Here is a 21833-nt window from a genome sequence, read left to right on the forward strand (position 1 = left end):
TTTCACAAAAGGTTCAGTGAATGCACAAATGTACCAGAAAATTTTAGAAGAATTGCTGCCTACTATCAGAGATCACTTTATCGTAACGACGAACTGAATCTTTCAGGATGACTCTGCCTCTAGGCATAGGACAAAAAGTATAAGTAATGCTATTATAACCCTAAAATGAATAATACAAATTGAATTTAGTATTTAAAAAAAGCTTGAATTTTTGTTGCAGGTTAATAAGTGGCTCAATGAACACTCAATTCTGTGACTACTGTTGCCAGATCTCAACCCCATTGAGAATTTGTGGTACTAAATGGAGGCTGAAATACACAGGAAGAAGCCAAAAACATTTCTGGAGCTCCAAGATGCCATTATAAGGATATGGAACCATGAACTGACAGTTTCATCCATCAGGAAATTGATTTTGTCAATGCCTTGCCAATGCCAAACTGTTGTCAACTTTTTTGTCATTTCTTAATTATATCATGTCTTGTACTAAAAACAGCAAAATATCAATAAAAAAAATGTTATATTACCTTCTTTGAGAGCCTGTGTAGCTAGCTCAGTGGAAATGGCATTTGCATGCCACAGTGCTTGACTGCATGAAGGAAAACTTGGGTTTGGATCTAGTTGCCAACTAGAGGAACATTTTGTAAGCTTTTTTTTTTTTTTTTTTTTTTGACCAGTTCCCGAATTAGTCGATCTCTGGCTTGGGCAAGCAGGTTTTTTTCTCCTGGAAACTCGAGTTTTCCTAAACTTAAGAAAATTAACTGTGGAACCCACACTATTTTCAGACATTAAAAATTGTGTTAGAACTAGGGACTATGAGATGGCAGCATTTGTTTGCTGTCTCTTCACTGCGTGCCGATTAAATTTGTGATAGCCTTGGGGGGTCCAGCTATCTCTGATTGGCTATCAGTAGAAATTGAAACTGCCCACTCAGTCTCCAGAAGTTATATAGGCTAAAATGGCTGCGTCTACTCCCTATATGGAAATAAAAGGCATTAGCTGATTTTTTGTTATTTTTATTATTACCTTTGTTATTTGTGACAATTATTGTGTTATTCCTTTTCAAATAGGCATTCAAATTTAATTATCAAAAATGTGTGTATATATATTAGGAAACTGCTACTCCAGCCAAGAAGCTTACACCTGATTAATGAAATATTTGCCTGACTAGCTCAAAACTTTTTGATCCCTGATTACAGAATTACTTAGTTATTGAATTCTTTGAATTTATATGCTGAATGAAATTGTTTAATTTACCATTTAATGTCTTGGAGGTTAGTATCGTTTACATTAGATAATTGACATTAGATTTAGTCACATGGACCGGTTAACTTTTTCTGAACGTTTTTTAAAGAGTTAATCAGCCTTATTATTATTAACACCAGACCTACATAGAGTCAAAGGACTCGTTGCAGAAGGTACACACCGTAACACACAAAGCTCCTCAAACTATGATTTAAACTCATTCAATGATTCTGCATCACCACACCATCAGGCAATGCATCTCATTCACCACCCACTCTCCATGCAAAGAACCTGCTCCTTACTCCATTCCTCACACCCCTTCTTATACAGTTTCCAGGGATAGCCTCTTATTCTAACCCCTCTCTCCCATTCTATGAAAAAAAATTTTCTGTGTTAACTGGTAACAACTCCTTACCAACTTAAACATCTCGGTCCTATCCTCTCTCCAACTCCTCTTCATGAGGCCTTGCAAATTGTATTCCCTCAATTTCTCTTCATATCTCACATTCTAAATTACCATCTTAGTCAATCTTCTCTGGCACCTTTCTAATATATCTTCATCACCATGAAAACCAGATGACCAAATTTGTACACAATAATCCAAGTGAGACCTGATTAAAGCTTTGTACAACAAAACCATAAACTTCTTTTATTTCTGCATGCTAAGCCTCCTCTGCATTTGTCATAATCTGATGTGATGACTTCACAACTTATGCAATATGATCTCTGAACTTTAGGTCCTTGTACATCACTACTCCTGTCGCTTGTATATACTTTATATATACAAGTATATACTTTACATATGAAGTATATACAAGAGACAGGAGTAGTGATGTACAAGGACCTAAAGTTCACATCTCATTGTTGCTTACCAAATTGTCAGGAGAAGACTCATTCAAATGGACCACTGATCAGTGGAAAAGAGTAATTTTTTATGATGTTTGCAACATTTAACTGATAGTACCAGTCACTTGCCCACTTATGAAATATATTCAAGCTTTCTTGTAAGGTTAGAACATTTGCTTGATTCCTCATCATTCTCTCCAGTTTTACATCATCTGCAGTGGTATATCTCCAGCTAAACCCATCCCAATATCATTAATATGCAAGTTAAACAACAGTGACCCCCAAAACAGAACTCTGCAGCACACCACCAGGGACTTTCCTCTTTAGGATAGCACACCCCCATACTCAGCTTGCTGATAACTATCTGATAATTAATCACCTATCCAACTCACTAATCTAGCATCCAATTCCATTTGCTTCAATTTAGTTAGCAACTCTTGTATGGCAGTCCATCAAAAGCTTTTGCAAAATCTAAGTATACCTTAGAATCATCCCTTAAAATCTTTGATGCCATCGAGAGGCATGCAGTTAGGCTCATAGATGATCTTTCTTACAGACTTCAGCCTCTATCTCACAGATGCAATATTTTTTCACTGTTTTATTCTACAGGTACTTCCATGGTCAAAGAAAGGGCAGGGATGATGGTTGCCAATTCATTGGAGTAGTGAATTGGCAACTATCATTCCTGCCCTTTCTGTTGCAGCTGTTAATACAAGAGCTGCAGCTGCCCTGCACCCCTCTACTGTGCAACCTGCAACACATTGAACCTGTGCTTCTATTCATCCTCTTGTATTCCACCTACCTCTGTCCTCTGGAACAGCCTTCCTCAAACAACTACAGCCTTCAACTCTTCAAAAATAATCAATTAACTTCTATCTTAGTCTTTATCTGTACCCCACACGTGCCACTGATGTGTCTATAAGTCCCTCCACCTTTCATGTATGGGATCAGTATAAAATAAAAAAAAAAAATACCACATTATATGCATGTCCCTTGTCTAATGCATTTTTCACATTGCTATAATACATAGTAAAATGGTAAAATGTGACCATGATTGAACATGATTTAAGCATGGATTTGTTAAACCCATGCTGTTGCAGTGCACTCTACCTCATTGATGAGAGATGGGGATTTGTTTGTTGATTTCTGAAAAAATTAAGCTAATAAAGATTGGTGCCTACTCTCTTTTAGGGAATGAAAAAGCATTGGCGGATAATGAATAAAAGCTAAGCTTAATAATAATAATAGCTCCATTAACAAATGGAGCTATTATTATTATTACCACCCCAAGACCTCATGGAGTCAAAGACTCATCTGGGAGGTCCTTTTATCACACACACATCTCATCATACCATGTTTTAAACACATTCAAACTCTTTGCAGACACCACATTCTCAGGCAAAGCATTCCAATCATTCACAACTCTGCACGGAAAAAACCTGCCTCTCATTGCCCTACTCACACCCTCTTTATACAGTTTCCAGGGATGACCTCTGATTCTCCTCTGATCTTCCACTATTCTCTGTAGAACTTCTCCAGCATTGATCCTATAACAACCCCTTACCAACTTGTAGGTTTCTATCATATCTCCCCTCTTCCTCCTGTCCACCAGACTCTGCAAATTACATCTTCTTAATCTTTCCTCATACTCGACATTCCAGAGGTCAGAAACTACCTTAGTCAGTCTCCTTTGGACCCTTTCCAACATCTCTTCATCCTTCTGAAAATGCGGTGACCAAATCTGGGCACAATAGTCCATGTGTGGCCTAATCAAAGCCTTATACAACGGAACAAGAATCTCCCTACTTCTACACGTCAGTGTCCTCCGCATCATTCCCAGAAGCCTTTGTGTTGTATTCACAATTTTGGTGATGTGTCCCGTAAATTTTAGATCCTTATCCACTATCACCCCTAGATCTCTTATTTCCTCTACCTCCAACAATATATTCTCACCAAGCATAAATTCTGTATCCCATCTTTGTTCCAAATTTTAAAACCTTACATTTTGCAACATTGAACTCACATCTCCATTTCCGTGCCCAATCACTCAATCTATTCAAGTCTTCCTGTAAGGCCACAACCTCTTCACTACACTTCATGGTTCGTCCCAACTTTGCATCATCTGCAAACAACTGAATATTTCCATCCAAATCTTCACCTATGTCATTAATATAATATACAAGTTAAACAATAATGGACCTAAAACAGACCCCTGAGGCACTCCACTAGTGACTTTCCTTTTCCTGGATATCGCTCCCCCCATACACAACTTGTTGATACATATCAGATAGCCAGTCTCCAATCCAATGCACCAATCTAATATCCAACCCCATCTGCTCTAGTTTGATTGTCAACCTATCATGAGGTACTCTATCAAAAGCCTTTGCAAAATCCAAGTATATTACTGTGTATCCTTTTCCTCTGTCCAAGGAAGCAGTCACTTTATTGTAATAAGTAAGTAGATTACTAAAACATGACCTCCCTGTAGCAAATCCATGCTGTCCATCAAAGATAATACCATTGTTATCAACTCAACTCAACTCTGGATCCTAGTTCTCACAAGCTTTTCCAACAACTTAACCACAACACCTGACACACAGATAGGCCTATAGTTTGATGCTCGAGTTCGATCACCTCCTTTATGAAGTGGCACAATCTTGCCCTCCTTCCACTCCTTAGGAACTTGACCAAGTGCAAGACTCATATTAAAAAAATATGTCAAGGCAGGTGTCAACTCTCTGGCACATTCTTTCAGAATACGTGGTGATATATTATCAAGTCCCACAGCCTTATTAACATCTAGTTTACTCAACTCCCCATACACCTCTTGCTCACCTACAGTCAGTCTCTCCTCCCCATCATCAACTGCTCTCAATCCCTCCATGAAGTCACATTCACAAGATTGAAAGATCTTTATGAACTGCTCATTAAGTATCTCCACCACACATTCTGCATCAGCTGTCTTTATACCATTTTCTCCAATCAATGTCATCCTTCTATAATTATTCTTTCTTTTGCTGGCTACATATCGAAAGAGCTCCTTAGGATTCTTTTTGGCTTCATTAGCCAACTGCTGTTCATACCTCTCTTTAGCTACCCTCACTAACCAAGTTGCTCTCCTTGCTTGGTCTTTGTAGACTTCATGGAATTGGTTGTTTCCACTTCTCTTATGCTGCCTCCACAATGCCCTTTTTCTCTGTATCACATGCTTAATCTCTTTATTCATCCATCTCACACCCACCTTATTTAACCTTCTCACCCTTGGAATACATTTAGACATTGCATCTACTAAACAGTTTTTGAAAATCCCTCAAGCTGCATTGATCTCTTTTCCAGCTAACTCCTCATTCCACGCTACGCTCGCAAGCTGTCTCCTGAGTTCTTCACAATCACCCCCCCCCCCTTGTAGTTCCACATATGCCCTTTTCTCACAGAGGTCCTCGCACTGCTGGCAGCCACCCAGGTAATCACCTCATGGTCACTCTCACCAATTGGTGGATGATTTGACACCTCATTTATAATTACATCCTCTGATGAGATGACCAAATCCAAGACCCTCAATCCTCTTGTGCCCTCTGTTACATGCTCTCTGAGGTAGTTATCCTTCAAAAACTCAAGACACTCATTTTCTTTACTTCCAGTTGCTATCTCATCATTCCAGTCTATATTGCCATAATTAAAATCATCCATAATGATCACCATTTTCTTATTTACTTGGCTAATTTGATTATACATTTCATTATCACCACCGTCCACATTAACTGGTCTATAACAACATCCCACCAAGTATTTGATTCCATTCACCTCTATCTCACACCATACTGCCTCAAAACCACTGGCCCATTTCTTAAAAGCTTAAATGTTTGCCTCTTGCATCTCTACTTTATATGAACATAACTCTTTCTCTATCATCAATCAGGATGTCATCCTCTTCCAACCATGTCTCACTTATTCCGACAATCTTTGGGTGAACAGACGCAATTAGTGCAACCATTTCATCTGCCTTGTTTCTTATACTTCTAGCATTTGTATACAAACATAACAGCTCATTTCTGGATCTACAGCTACTCCTCTTTTTTTCTTTTTTTTTTTTTGTAATAAAAAATGGTTTAATAAAATGTGATTGAAAACATTGCTGATTAGACATATATCTGAATATTGTTAATGCAAAATTTAAACATATTACTATATTAAATATGCTGTTATATCAAGAATGTATATAAATGTCTTTCAGAAGAGAGCAAAGGAAGTTGTAAAATATAGGCTACAGCAGTCATTATCATTCAAGCAGCAAAAGGACTTTGTTGAAATTCAAAAGAAATTAGATGAACATCTTGCTCGTTACAAAGTAGAACTCAACAAACGAAGGCTGGAAGGACGATTTCGTCAACATAAACGAGATCCTTTCTTTGTTCGAGAGAAGGAAATCAAGGATGATGATCTAGGGCCAAAACTCTCAGTTCTGATTAAAGGTAATTGCATCATTATCAAATTCCTGATATGTACTCTAGGTGTACAGGATATTATGATAGTACTACACAAAAAGGTTATATTATCACTAAGTTTAAACAAGTTTCCTCTAAAGTAATCCATCTAGATCTTGGTCTTTCTCTTGTTTTTTCCTTGCCATTCCTGCAAAAAAAAAAAAAACTTGTTTTGCTAACCTTTCCTCTATCATTCGGTTTGAGTAACCTTATCACCTGACATCAGTTCTGCTCACACTTCCTGAATGCGAACAATGTCAAGTTCTTTCATGATATCCTCATTTTTAATATGATTCTTAGAAATAAAACACTCTGGTCTCAAGTGTTTTATTTTTATCCCAGCTCTCAGATCCATAAGTTAAAATTAGTTTGAACACTGTCTTGTATGCAGTTAGTTTATTGTTTTTACTAATTTCTTTCATATTCCATATACATTTATTCAATTGACTTCCTGCTCAGCCTTGCTAATTCAGTTATCTTATCTATTTCCATATTTAATTTGCCATCTTCCTCAAAAATTTTGCTCAAATAGCTGAAATGTTTTACTTATTCTATAGGTTCTCCATTTTCAGGATGCAGTTGCTGTTTTCAGTCTTCCTGCATATTTTTATTGTCTTTGTCTTTTTATTGCTGATTGTCATAATAAACTTGTACTGGATTTATTTAGAATTATAACATAATCTGCATAAAGTAAATAACAATGATTAACATTTCCAGTTTTGATATCCAGTTTAATGGCACTTTCCTCCATAAGGTGATCCATATAGATGATGAATAAATAATAGCTGAGATGATGTGCACCCTCAAGAAATTTTATGACTAAAAACATAGGATTAAAACAGACATTAATGAGGCATTAAACAACATGGTGCACCCTTTTCTCACACCTGATTTTATACCAAACTATCTTCCTATACACCTTATTCAGTTCTAACTGTTGACCTAAAACTCAAATATAGACTGTGTATAGCGCAATAATGATGAACCTCTGTAGCTCAATTGGTATAGACAAAGCCCTTTGGTAAAGACCTGGATTCGATTCCCATCCAAGACATGTGGAATAAAATGTAGGTGAAAATCAAGCTGGTCTCTTTTGACTAAAGGTGAGTTAGCCAGTCTGATGCGTAAGTAGGGTTTTTTTTTCACCCGGAAACTCAGGTTTTTTTGTCCCTCAGAACAGGCAAACTGGCCCCAAGAACACACGCATCTATGACATAGGCTACTTCACAACCGTGACCATCCTCAAGATGGTCGTAGTTGTGAAGTCCACAGCTAAGAACCTTAACGGTTTGTGAAAGCTTAAGACAAGACATAGTGCAATATAATATCCCATTTACACCATATAATTGTATCAATTTGAACAACTTTCATCTTGGCACCTTGTATGTAGTATGCCTTTTCCAGATCTATGAAACGTAAATACAGATCCATCTGATATTCCCATGATTTCTCAATTATTTATCTTAAAGTGAAAAGCCAATTCTGACAAAATCCAGTTTATAATTCACCAAGTTTCCCTTTCACAATTTTGCTTTGCCTCCCCCCCCTTCTTTTTCTTCAGGTCATTGTGCACAAATCTTACCAGGAAGGGCAAATTTCTCTGTAATTCACAGATTCAATTTTATTTCTCTTCCATAGATGGATACTATGCAGGCTCTACTCCAGTCATCTGGAATTTAACCCTGTGACCAGTCCTAAATTATATAATACAGCATCACTCAAACTTTTATACCTTCATATTTAAATATTTCTAGTAGAATATATAACTGGTATGGAAAAACTAATAACTGGTATGAGACCTAACACAGAGAGTCAGGGAAACTAAATTATAAAAGGAGGAATGGTGTGAATGTGAGTGTGAGAGCGAAAATGGTATATAACGGTATTAATGACAGGAATGGGCTTTGTCATGGGAATGTTGTCCAGTTGGGTCGGGCAGGCTGCAAACAAGAGTATACTAAAGAACATGCAGGTAGATTATTATGTCTGTACACAAATGCTAGGAGTATCAGAAACAAAGGGGTAGAGTTTGTTGCCTTAGTCAATATGTTGTGACCTCGGATTGTAGGAATTAGTGAGATCTGGCTATCAGACCTATTAACTATTATCGAGTGTCATGGGTACACTATTTTTAGGATAGAGTGGATAGGAGAGAAGGGGGGGCGTGCTGCTAATGAAATTGGATGACTTAAATCCAGTTAGAGTTGAGATCTATGATTGTAGTAATACTACTAACAATATTTCATGTGGCAGTGAGTTTGAAGCCATCTGGTGTGAAGTGGAGTCTAACAAGACAAATTACATAGTGGGATGTTGTTATAGACCTGATGGATCTGTTGCTGGTGATGAAGAAATGCATCACCAAATAGAAAAGGTGAGCAGGAAAAGAGTAATCATAATGGGAGACTTTAATTATCCAAATATTGATTGGGTAGCAGTAGAATCTCATGAGAAGATTGAAAATGCATTTATTGAACTGTTGCAGGACAACTTCCTCAAGCAGCATGTGACAGAAGGAACTTGAGGTCAAAGAGTGTTAGATTTGATTATAGTGTCAGAGGGTGTTTCAGTTAAAGATGTAACTATTCTGCCTCCAGTTGGGTGACAGTGATCATGCGGTACTCACTTGGGAAGTGACTAAGTTTATGAATGTTCCATTCAGAAAAGGTTACATGCTGAACTACAAAGCAGGAAATTATGACCAACTGAGGAGTATACTGAGTTCAGTGGAATGGGATCGGTTGCTGGATGGAAAGAATATCGACAGTGCATGGGAAGCATTTAAACAATACTTAAATGATGCGATATCAGAATGTGTCCCGAGAGTTCGAAGAATAAATAGAGTAGGAGTCAAATGGATGTGTAATCTTATTAAGCAAGAGATTCGTAAGAAAAGGACAATGCAGAAGGAATACCGTTTGCATAAGGATGACGTCCGTTATGAACGTTATAAGCAGCAAGCTAGAATAGTCGCAACTGTTGTACGGAAAGCAAAGTCTGATTATGAAAAGAAACTGGCTCTGCATGCTAAAGACAACCCACAAGAATTCTATCAATATGCTGTAAGTAAAAGAAAGAATGAATATGAAAGAATAACTCTTAAATTCAGATGGTGTGAGGGTTACTGATATACAGAAGAGGTTGTTCAGTTAATGAGTGCCCATTTCTTAAAAGCTATCAACCTGGTGCACGCAACATCAAGCTCACTGTTACCTCTTCATTAGATGAAGAAACGCAGGTGTGTGAGGCTGAGGTATTAGAGCTGTTGCACAAACTGAATAAGAATTCAGCAATAGGGACTGATGGAATATCAGCACGTGTGCTAAAAGAGTGTTCAGCTGAATTGATCATTCCTTTGACCAGGATGTTTAATATCAGTCTCAGAACAGGGAAGATTCCACAGGAATGGGAGGAATGTATGGTAATTTCATTGCATAAGGGTGGTGCAAAGACACTGATGTATCAAACTATCGAACAATTAGTATCTCAGGAGTGGTGGCAAAGATTTTGGAAAAATTAGTTAGGACTCTCATTCAGAAATGGGCTGACAGTGAATCTCTACTTTGCAATGAACAACATGGGTTTACTATGGGAAGATCTTGTTTTAGCAACTTTGCTCACATTCTATAACAATGTTACCATTGAACTAGACAAGGGGAATGGATATGCCATGATACTTTTGGATTTTGCAAAGGCTTTTGACAGAATACATGACAGACTGCTGCATAAATTGGAGAAAATGGGTTTGGGTTATACAATATTAGCATGGATAAGAGGATGGCTGACTGACAGATATAAAAAAGTGGTATACAGCAGATCTGAGTTTGCAAAGTTAAAGGACTGCAGTCAGCCTTGGCGTACATCACACCTCGAAACATCTAACTGAAGCCAACGCTGCAATAAGAACTGAGTGCATCAAAGCACGTTGGACTGTCCAAGAAGAAAAGATCCTTGCCACTCATGTGATCGAGTTGACGACTCGAGGGATAAAGAAAATCAATGAGGCTTTATTTAAGGTGTTCCCATTAAGATCCTTGGATGCCATCAAGTGTCATAGATGGAAAGCCAATTACAAAGCCTTAGTTCAAGAATTGGCAGCCCATCCACCACAGGTAGGGACAGGTAATATCTCCGTATCTCCTGTCCCTGCTTCTCCATCTTCCAGCCACCATCCTGCTGTTGAAGAAGAGGCTTTGATTCTCAGACTGACATCATCTCTAGATGATCCTCCTCTTCCAGAATATAACCATCAAATTCTTAAATCTCTCATCCAGATTCACTTTCTGGGAATGGATATCACAGATCAGTTGAATGACTACCTCCATGCTGAATTCTCTGAACACCTCATTCCTCGTCAACATCAGCCTACATCTCATTCTACAATGACTTTGTCAAATAGGACAGAGGAAGAGGGCCTATGCAGCTATGCAGGCCCTCTATAAAAAGAATAGAGAACAATGTGCCAAAACCATCCTTGACGGTGCTTCCCCTTCACCTCTAGCAGACTTACATGATGATTTTGTTAAATTCTGGAGTACAGTCTTTTCTGCTCCACCTCCACGCTTCCCTGATTATGATGACCAACCTACGATATTGAGGTCCATTTCTTCCTTTCAAATATACCAGTCTGTCTCCATCCAGGAGATTAAAGCAGCTCCTCCATCCAATTTCTCTGCCTCCGGACCTTTTGGCTTTCCTGTGTCTATGCTTCGGAGGGTGCTGTTGAAAATTCTTCAAGACTTAGTGAACATTCTCCTTTCCAGTAAAGCAATACCACCATACCTACATGCTTCAAGAACTATCTTCATTCCGAAGAAAGAAACTTCAAGTTATGCATCAGACTTTAGATCTATTACCATCGCCCCTGTGATACTTAGACTCAATCATAAAATTTTAGTTAAACAACTTCAGCAACATATACAACATGATTATAGACAGAGAGCTTTTGTTCCTTCGGATGGCTGTGCCGAGAATATATATCTTCTTCTCTTCTCTCTGATTCCTGACGCCACCTTAAACCTCTATATATGGCGTCGCTGGACCTCCAAAAGGTCTTTGATAGCGTCTCCTTTCCTGCTCTCCTTCGCGCACTGTCTATTGCTGGATGTCCTTTCCTATGTTATGGAGCTATACTTGGGTAGCTCCATCACTATCACTACAGGGTCCCGTGCAACTTCTATTCTAGCAGTGTGGGGTGTTCGCCAGGGTGATCCTCTATCTCCCCTTTTCTTTAACTGCGTCATAGATGAGTTTCTTCACTCTCTTCCTAGCCATATAGGCTACTCTGTAGGCACTTCTTCCTTTAATGCTATGGTCTTTGCTGACGATCTTATTCTCATAGCCTCTACTAAGAAAGGCTTGCAGGAACTCCTTGACCGGGCAGTTGACTTCTTCTCTATTCGAGGCCTTTCTATTAATGTAGAGAAGTCCTGCTCTTTAGCTCTTGTCCCCTCTAGTCGTGAGAAGAAGCTTAAGGTCGAGACTATAGAGTTTTCCCTGCACAGGAGGCTGTTGCATGCTTTGACCATCCTGGAAGAGTGGAGATACCCTGGTATCATGTTCACCCCAAAGGGAACTCCTCTTAAGCCTCAGCAAAGACTGTTTCTCCTTTCCCACTATCTTCTACCTCGCTTTTACCACAAGTTGGTGCTTGGTAGGACATATATCTTGGTACTGTCCTGAATGGACATGGCTATCCGTTCAGCCATGAGATCATGGCTCCGCCTGACACTCCCTACTGCATATTTCCACGCAAGGGTGAAGGATGTGGGCTTGGGGTTCCATCACTTAGATGGTTGATTCCACGCCTGTGGCTGTCAAGAATCGCGAAGTTAGAACTATCTTCTTCCCCTATCTGCAGAGAGGCTTTCTATAGTCCATTAATACAAGAATACTTCAGGCAGACTACTAAAGACTGATCCCATTATCAGGGTACCTTAATTGAGTCAGCACCTGTGGAACACAAGAGGTGGGAATCTCTGTTGCACTGTTCTGTAGATGGTGCTCCTTTAAAAAGTCATATCTGGTGCCTCCCCAGCATGATTGGGTAAGGGATGGCACCAGACTCCTCCCTGGGTTCGAGTATCTTGACCTTTTCAGGATGAGGATCAATGCCCTGCCTACTCTAGCCCGCACAGCTCGATGGGGTAGTGACGACTCAAACTGTAGGGCTGGCTGCCACTACAGTGAGACATTGTCTCATATAGCCCAGTGTTGCTTCCGCACCCATGGGGTCTGCGTGTGGAGGCATGACGGCGTGGTCTCCATTCTGAATAACCGCCTTAAGAACAAAGGTTGGGAGACTGTGAGGGAACCACATTATGGGACCACCGCAGGTTTGTGTAAGCTAGACTTACTGATTAAAAGATATGGTGACGTTTTGGGTAGTTGATGCCCAGGTGGTGGGAATGGGGTGCCTACTAGCCTATAGCCATAATAATAAAGTGAACTACTATAAAAATAACCAAGATCTAGTTAGTAAGATACAGGAGGAGCATGGGACAACTCCGTGGTTTACCAGCACTGCCATCTCTTTACATGGCATATGGAGCACAGATAGTTATAAGGACTTAAAACATCTTGGGCTTATGCAGAAGGATATAAAAGTTCTTTCCTTGAGGGCCCTACAGGGCACACTGGTGGCATGGCATTGCCACCAGAGAATGACTACAATGATAACTAGAACAGGCATAGGGTAAAACACTTGTGAAGACTTAGGCCTATATCAAGTCTGGACATAATGCAAGGGTAGTACTGCTCATAACCAGTACAAAGATTAATAAAAAAATAAAATAAGTGTTGTACCACACAAGGATCAGTGCTTAGTCCACTGTTATTCAATCTGTACATTAATGATATTGGAAAGAAATTTGACAAGCGACATACAGTTATTTGCTGATGATGCAAAGATAGGGAGGGTAATCAAGAATGCTGCTGATATGCAATCTTTGCAGAATGATTTGAATAGGCTGGAATTGTGGGCATGGGAAAATGGGTGTCAGTTCAATGTCAGTAAATATAAAGTCATTCACTTCGGCATGATTACATATCCAATGTCGTATTATATTGGTGGGATTAGGCTAGAAGAAACTGATGAAGCTAGGGATCTTGGAGTGTTAATAGATAGGAAGTTGAAGTTTAGGGGCCATGTGGTAAAGATTGCAAATACAACTCAAAAGATAATTTGCAATGCTGAAATGAACGTTCACATGTAAAGATAAGGATGTTATTTTGCCTCTTTACAAGGCCTTAATAGGACCTCACTTGGACTATTGTGCGCAGGTCTGGTCTCCTGGATTCCGTTGTGATTCTGATATATTGAAGAGAGTACAAAGGCGAGTGTTAAAAATGATAACAGGATTGTGGAATACTGATTTTGAAAACAGACGGAGAATTTGTAGACTGCAGACACTAGCAAACAGGAGAAAGAGGGGTGATATGATTGAGACTTACAAACTGCTGAAAGGGTCATATAGGATTTCAATTGATGGGATTTTTCAATTTATGGAGGATGGGGAAAGGACGAGAGGGCATCCTTGGAAGCTGAGAATGAAGGCCGCCAAGATGGGTGTAAGAGCTAGATTTTTCTCTCATAGGGTGGTGCGTGATTGGAATGGATTGCCATTGGATATTGTGAGTGTGAGCAGTGTGAATGAATTCAAGAATAAGTATGATAGCTGGTTTGTGTAGTATATGGCCTCCCTCGATGAGTCTCTGACTCCCTGGAGGTCTTTCTTGATAATAATATCATCTGTCTTTCTATATTCAGGTTTTGATTGCTTTTTTTATTACCCCAAGTATCGATGTACTTTTAATTGCTTTCTTCTTGAATGTTTTCTATTGCTTTGCTATTGCTTCTTGTTTCATTATCAGTGTTTCACCAGACATCTAGAATATTGTTTATTTTCAGTTTTCATGTTACCTTTATCATTTCTGATTCCTTTTACAGTACTCTTTCTTCCATTTCTGAGCATTCATTTTCAATAGCTTCCAGGATCTTATGCCATTTATCTGGTATTTATTTTCTATATTCTTACCAAAGTGTCTTCCCTTTACTTTTTTTTAATAGCTAGTTTTACACTTTATGTTGTTATATTTCTATGTATTATCTCAGAGAACATGCTGACTTACTTGCCACAAACAAACTTTGATACTTTCTTCTTTTTCTTAACTGCCACTTTAACTTTCTGAGTCCACTATGGAGTTCTGATTTTTCTGTAAGCAGAACTCCATAGTGGACTCAGGAAGTTAAAGCTTCACCACATAGCTCTCTGTCTGAAACAGTCAATGTTTTCTTCAGTGTCTGGCACCAAATCTCTGAGAGTTGCTTCTTGTTTTCAGACTCTTTCAATTTTTCTTGAATAACATTTGTGCATTTAGTCTATAGTTCAACTTTGAAAGCAGCTCAACTTTGATCCTTTTTAAAATTTCTTCCACACTTTTCTTTTTGACACAGCATTCAATTTTAACCTGATCAAAGCTAAATAGTGATGATTACTTCCAATTTCAACTTCTCTGTATACTTTTGTGTCCTGAATGAGTCAGTGAGACTTTTCTTGTCTCTCCTCTTCTTTCCATGTAAATTTGTGCACATTGTTATGTTGGAGCATGGTATTAATAATGACAAGTCCATGCCCTTACCATTATTATTTGCTTTTCTCTTTTCTCCAAATTTTCCTAAAACATTATATTTTTAGTATCCATTTCCTACTCTGTTGTTTAAATCTCCAACAAGGAACCAACTTTTTTTTTGTGTGTGTGTGTCAGTTGTCTTCTGCAATGCCTTAAATGCTTTGACTCTTCCCTGGGACCAAATTACAAATAGTCTTATTGTCTAGTTCCTATAACTTTTGTCTATAACTATAACTTTTTCGTCTATAAGCCATAACTTTTGTCTATGCTTTCATCTCTCTTTTGCACTTGAATGGTTCCATTGTGTTATTACCTGCAGAAAAAACAAATTCCTACTTTCTTGCAAGAATATTTTTGCAAATAGACACTTGGTAATTTTTTTCCTGCCATCCCACACATATCGTTCAATTCCCCTTTTGATTTTTCACTAGAAAGAGATCAGATTAATCTTGTCATAACCGAATGCCAAAAAGTCTTCTGGTCCTGACGGTATTTTTCTGGTAGTTTTGAGATTCATAGTTGATTCCTGTTCTGGGTTACCCTTTTATTCTCTCTTAAACTACTGGCATTTTCTATCCTGCAGCCTGGAAATTAGTTCATATTCAACCTGTTCAAAGAGGGTCATCAACTTCTCAACTTCTGTTCTACTTTGAACCCGTTCAATTAATAAGTAATTGTCGGTGTGTATTCTTCCATTTTTGATCAACTGGATATCTTCTTATATATGTTATCAACTTTGACAAATGCCAAGTAAGAGTTTGGAAAATCTCAGATAGTTAATGCTCTTGATAGTTAAGGCATTTGATCTGATTCAGCACAAAGACCTAATGGTCTGTCTTCAGACTTCTGCAAATAGGTTGCCAGCTTTTCTGTCTGCATACAGATTTTTGTCCAGATTGTGATAGTGAATAGATCCATCCTCATACCTTGCAACTAATGCTGGCATTCCACAAACTGTTATTTCACCTGCTTTCTTCCATCCATACATCAATACCTCCTGCAGTTGACTGCAAATCCACAGTTTTGCTGATAAAGGAACATACTTCACTCTTCTTTCTTTCTTTCTTTCTCTCTTGACAAACACTACACAAAATCACCAAAACTTCTAGAATATTGACTTACTGAATCCCAAATTCTGATTAACCACACTTCAATGGGATGCTGATAACCTTAATTTCAGTGCTTGTAAAATTCAGTCCTGTTTTATTTCTTGATAAAAAGATCCCTTTTCTTCCAGTCCTACTTTTGACACAGGAGGACATTTGTTTTCTTGGGATTACTCTTACTTTAAATCTCTCTTGGCACAAACATATTACAAATATATTCTCGTCATCATCATACAAAAAATTACGCTCTTTCAGGTGGGGTGTTATACAAATCCTTCTGATCATTGAATATTGTTATCACATTTGGGGTGATATTCCTGAGAGAACCCAATAAAACTACTTCACTTAGCACAGAAGCAAGCAGTTTGAAAGAAAGAATTAAAACACTGGTTGAATGTTTTCAATATTTCATCTCTGCAATGGAGACATCATCTGGGATACAGTATAAAAATCGCAATAACTGTGTGCATTATTTCACTTCTGATATTGTATCCCAAAACATATCTCTACACTGGATGAAATATTGGAACCATTAAAAAACTTGTATTTAATTCTATCATTATACTGTTTTCACTCCACATTAACTTTAACATGAGCTTCAACCAGCACCTAATCCTAAATACACAAAAGAACATTTACATTGAATAATGATTTCTCTCTCACTAATTCACTCCACTCTCTCTTTCACACAGATTCACACAGTTTCTGCTACTTATATTTTCTACAACTATTTCTTTGGTCACTGTTCTACAAAATTGGCATTGATAGTTCCCTCACCTAATTCTAAATTGTTAAAACTCATACATAGCCATTCAGTACCCTCTCTTTCAAAATTAAACTCCAAACTCACAATTATTTTTCATCCATGTGATTCAGTTTTGATTTATTTATTTATTTTTTTTTTTTTACTGACTGATTTTTAATAAATCTACACTTGTTGAATGAAGTGTAATAAAATTTATTTTAACCCTTTGAATGCCAGCCTCTCTACCTTTGAGCATTATATTACTTTTTTTATTATTTTACAAATTGTTTATGTAAATATATTATTAGTTTTGGTTTCATAACATGTACATCGGCACTTTCGATGTACCTGTTTTTGATATTATTATTATCAATAACAGGCACAATTATTGTCAAAATGAAATGCAAACCATTTGAAATTGATGTACTTATAGATTCTATTAATTGTGTTACTTGCAATCTCGTTATTGTAATTTAAAATTATTAAGTGTTGTATTTTGAAAGGACATTCTCGTTATGCTAATGGAGACAACGTGCCAGCTATTATACTTAGCTCCTTGCTTGCCAGTTACATGGAGTGTGCATGCTCGCTGAGAAGATTGATGGGTGATTGACAGCTGACAGAGAGAGCATTCGGTATCAGAGTAACGAGGAAAACGAGAGAGCTAATGGAAGTTTGAGAACGCAGACTGGAGAAATTTTGCTCTTAGGAAGTTTTAAAGTTTTACATGACAGCCAGGAGAATATTAATAGAAGATTCTGAGAAGGAATCATAGAACTGCGAGTCTTTAAACTGGAGGACTTGGGACTGTCAACAAGTATTTAGTAAATAAAAGAAGATATTGCAGTAGGCATTCTAATTGAGTTCTAGTTCGAGGAAACACTGAATAAAAAATTTCATCTTCAGTCTTAAGGACACTGGATTATTATGGAAAAAGCAATTGGAAACTGTAAAGTGGCTTAATATGAAGAGCTCTACTCAGATCTGTTGTTTATGAAGTAGTAGTAGAAGAAACCTCTTTCTCCGGTACAAAAATTAGTAAATTTGCATCAAATTGAAATGCAAGAGGTAAGAGTATTTATACTTAAGTGAGACAGAAGAAATAATATTGTATACTATATAAAAGAGATAAAAAAGGATCCCATGGAAAGAAAGAAGAAAATTTTATATTTTTGGAAAAAGCCTTGTCAAAGAAACTGACTCTGATGAACATTTTTGTTATTGTGAAAGCAAGGTGGTTTAGTCTGGTAGACGTAATTAAGTATATGTTAAACAATCCAGTAAAGAATGAGTCAGAGAATGGGTGATTTTAATATATTTGGATAAGAAATGTCTAAAGTGTAGATTTATTTTAGAAGGCCTTGGGTCCAGTATTTTATAGTTACGTAATTTTATTTAAAGTGTATATATTGTTTTAGTTTTATTAAATGTGTATATTTTTGTATTTGGTCTTGAGTCAGTGAATTTCCGGATTCTAAAAGAAATAGTTAAAAGTCATTGCACCAATTGGAATTGAATCCTTGTGTAAATACTAAACACTCGGAGTAAAAATCTTATTTATAGAGAGAGACAATCTCTTAACAATATGATCTGGAAGACATGAATCTCCGAATTACTACAATGAGTGTAGGTCGAATGATTTATTGTGGGGTACTTCAACTATGGAGATATACATTGGAAGGAAGAAAGATCACATGGCAGAAAGGAAGTAGAATTTATATACCTGCTGAGGGATAATTACTTAAGGCAGCATGTGATGGAGGGAGACTAGGTGTGGGAGAGTATTGTACCTGGTCATAGGATCAGAAGAGCTATCTGTAACCAAGATGATAACATTGCCTCCAATGGCAAAAGTGACCATACAGTCTTGACTTGGAAGATTGTGAAACATGAATATTCTATCACGAAGGGGTATTTGTGAAACTACAAAACAGGTGATTATGACATGCTTAGGAAAAAGTTTAAATCTGTACCATGGCATAAAACACTGCAGGATAAGGATGTTAGTAGTGCATGGGATATAGTTAAGGGTCATCTAGAGAAAGCAGTATTAAATTGTATACCTAGGGTAAGGAGGATTAATCGGGTAGGAGTTAGATGGATGAGTAATATGATTAAGTACGAGGTACAGAAGAAGAAAATGCTGTGGAGGGTATATAAAGAGAAAGGTGACCAGCAAACTCGTGAACAATACAAGGCTCAGGCAAAAAAGGTGGCCAGTATGGCAAGGAAAGCAAAATCAGATTATGATAACAATTTAGTTGCACAGGCCAAAGGAAATCTCAAAGAGTTCTGTCGTTATGTGGCAAGTAAGAGGAAGAATAACTATGGAAGATTAACCTCAATGAGTGATGATGGTCACAAGGAGACAGAAGCAGATAAAATAGTTGAGTTAGTGAGTGACCACTTTGCAAACACATATTTTCCTAGTCAAGTTATTGCTTCAACCTGTGTGATAGACACTAATGTGGGAAGAGAAGTTGGATGAATTGGAGGTTCTAAGGATATTGCAGAATCTCAATGTAAATACAGCTGTGGGGTTAGATGGGATATCAGCTAGGGTTTTGCAAGAATGTGCAAGGAACTAGCAATGCCTTTGACTAAGCTGTTTAATTTAAGTCTGAGCTCTGGTAGAGTTCCAAGGGAGTGGAAAAAGGGCAAAATTATTCCTTTGAATAAGGGAGGTTCTAAGACAACATTAGCAAATTATAGATCAATCATTATCTCAGGCGTGGTGGTAAAAGTACTAAAAAATTGGTAAAAATGAGAATTCAAGAATAGGTAGATAAAATTATGATACTGTATGTTTCTCATATTATAAAAAGTTAGCACATGGAACACTGTTACACAAATTAGAACAAATGGGGATGGACATGACACTGGTTAAGTGAATAAGAGGGTGACTGCTGGACAGATATCAAAAAGTGGTATATGGAGGGGCATAATTGAGGTGAAAAACGGGTGACTAGTGGTGTGTTGCAAGATTCAGTGCTGGGACCATTGTTGTTTAATTTGTACATAAATGATATAGGAAATAACCAGAAGGAAAATATTTGGTTGTTTGCTGATGATGCAAAATTAGGTAGAGTAATAGTTAATCAAAGCAATGTGGAAATAGCCTATTTAAATTGCAGGACAATTTAAATAGGCTATCAATATGAGCAAAAGTTAATAGGTGTCAGTTTAATGTCAAGAAGTGTAAAGTTATGCATTTTGGGATGAAGAGATTACAAGCCGTGTATCACATTAATGGCACTGTACTCCAGGAAATAGATTATTATTATTATTATTATTATTATTATTATTATTCAGGCCTCCAAGGAGTCAAAAGACTCATCGAGGGAGGTCCTTCCTAAGACATAAAGTCTGTCAAGACTCATCGAGGGGAGATCCCCCCCTGAGAAACACAAAGTTTATCATACCACTCTTTAAAGTCACTGACCGTTCTCGCTCCCACCACTCCATCAGGCAATGCATTCCACGGCTCAACCACCCTCCACACAAAGAAACCACTCCTTACCCTCTTGCTCACAGTTTCCTTTCGTAACTTCCAGGGATGGCCTCTTGTCATCACTCCTTCCCGCTGATCAACCAAGCGAAAGAACTCCCCAGTGTCAACCCTGTAACCACCTCTCAACAGTTTAAAAGTCTCAATCATATCACCTCTCCTTCTTCTATCCGCCAAACTCTGCAGTCCACATTCTCTCAGCCGATCCTCATAACTATCCTTGTACAGTCCTGAAACCATCTTTGTCATCCGTCTTTGTATCCTTTCCACAGTTAATTTATCCCCTTCAAATCCTGGGGACCAAATCTGAGAACAATAGTCCAAGTGTGGTCTGATCAGAGACTTATACAACGGAATGATAACCCTCTTATCTCTGCAGGTCAGTGTCCTTCTCATAATAGCAGCAATCCTCTGTGTTACCATCACTACCTTTGCAATATGTCCCCTAAACTTCAGGTTTCTATCAATCATCAACCCCAGATCTCTTGTCTCCCCTACTTCCTCCAGTATAACTCCTCCCATAGAGTATGCAGCATCCCATCGATGTTTCCCAAACCTCAAGACCTTACATTTTGCTGCATTAAACTGACACCCCCATTCATTTGCCCATCTATCTAGCTTATTTAAATCCTCTTGCAGGGCTACCACATCTGCGCTATTACTAATAATCCTTCCCAGCTTCGCATCATCCGCAAACAACTGAATATCCCCCTGCAATCCACTGGCTATGTCATTGATATAAAGGTTAAACAATATAGGTCCTAGTACTGAGCCCTGTGGGACCCCACTTGTAACCCTCTGCCTCCTGGAAACTGCTCCACCATACACAACTCTCTGATACCTATCAGACAGCCAATCCTGAATCCAGTTGACCAATCTGACATCCAGACCCATGTGCTGCAACTTAAATATCAGCTTATCATGTGGCACCCTGTCAAATGCCTTCGCCAAGTCTAAGAAAATTGCAGTATATGCCTTTCCCTCATCTAATGCTCTTGTAACTTTATTATAAAAGGCTAGCATATTTCTAAAACAAGAGCTTCCTTTCACAAATCCATGTTGATTCTCACAGATAACATTACCCTCATCTGCCCAATGCTGTACACGGTCCCTCACTACTTTCTCCAAGATCTTAACAACTACTGATGACACACAGACTGGCCTATAATTAGACACTTCCAGTCTGTTACCACCCTTATGCAATGGCACTATCTTACCTTCCTTCCATTCCCTGGGCACCTTTGCCAAAGCCAGACTTTCATTGTAAAGCC

The 21833-nt window shown here is 38.1% G+C and overlaps 1 protein-coding gene across 1 annotated transcript in view; it reads left to right on the forward strand.

Moving 5' to 3' along the window:
- The window catches only part of mIF2 (mitochondrial translation initiation factor 2), a 342241-nt gene that overhangs the window by 236919 nt on the left and 83489 nt on the right, over positions 1–21833 (forward strand). Inside the window, exon 13 of the mRNA XM_090395599.1 lies at positions 6323–6560. Coding sequence (XP_090251725.1) covers positions 6323–6560 — 238 coding nt within the window. The remainder of the gene's footprint in view (positions 1–6322; positions 6561–21833) is intronic.

This window comes from Typopeltis vanoorti, chromosome 7 (genome assembly GCF_054136105.1).
Source record: "Typopeltis vanoorti isolate ZY-2024b chromosome 7, IOZ_Tvanoo_1.0, whole genome shotgun sequence".
In the NCBI taxonomy this organism is placed as follows: domain Eukaryota; kingdom Metazoa; phylum Arthropoda; class Arachnida; order Uropygi; family Thelyphonidae; genus Typopeltis; species Typopeltis vanoorti.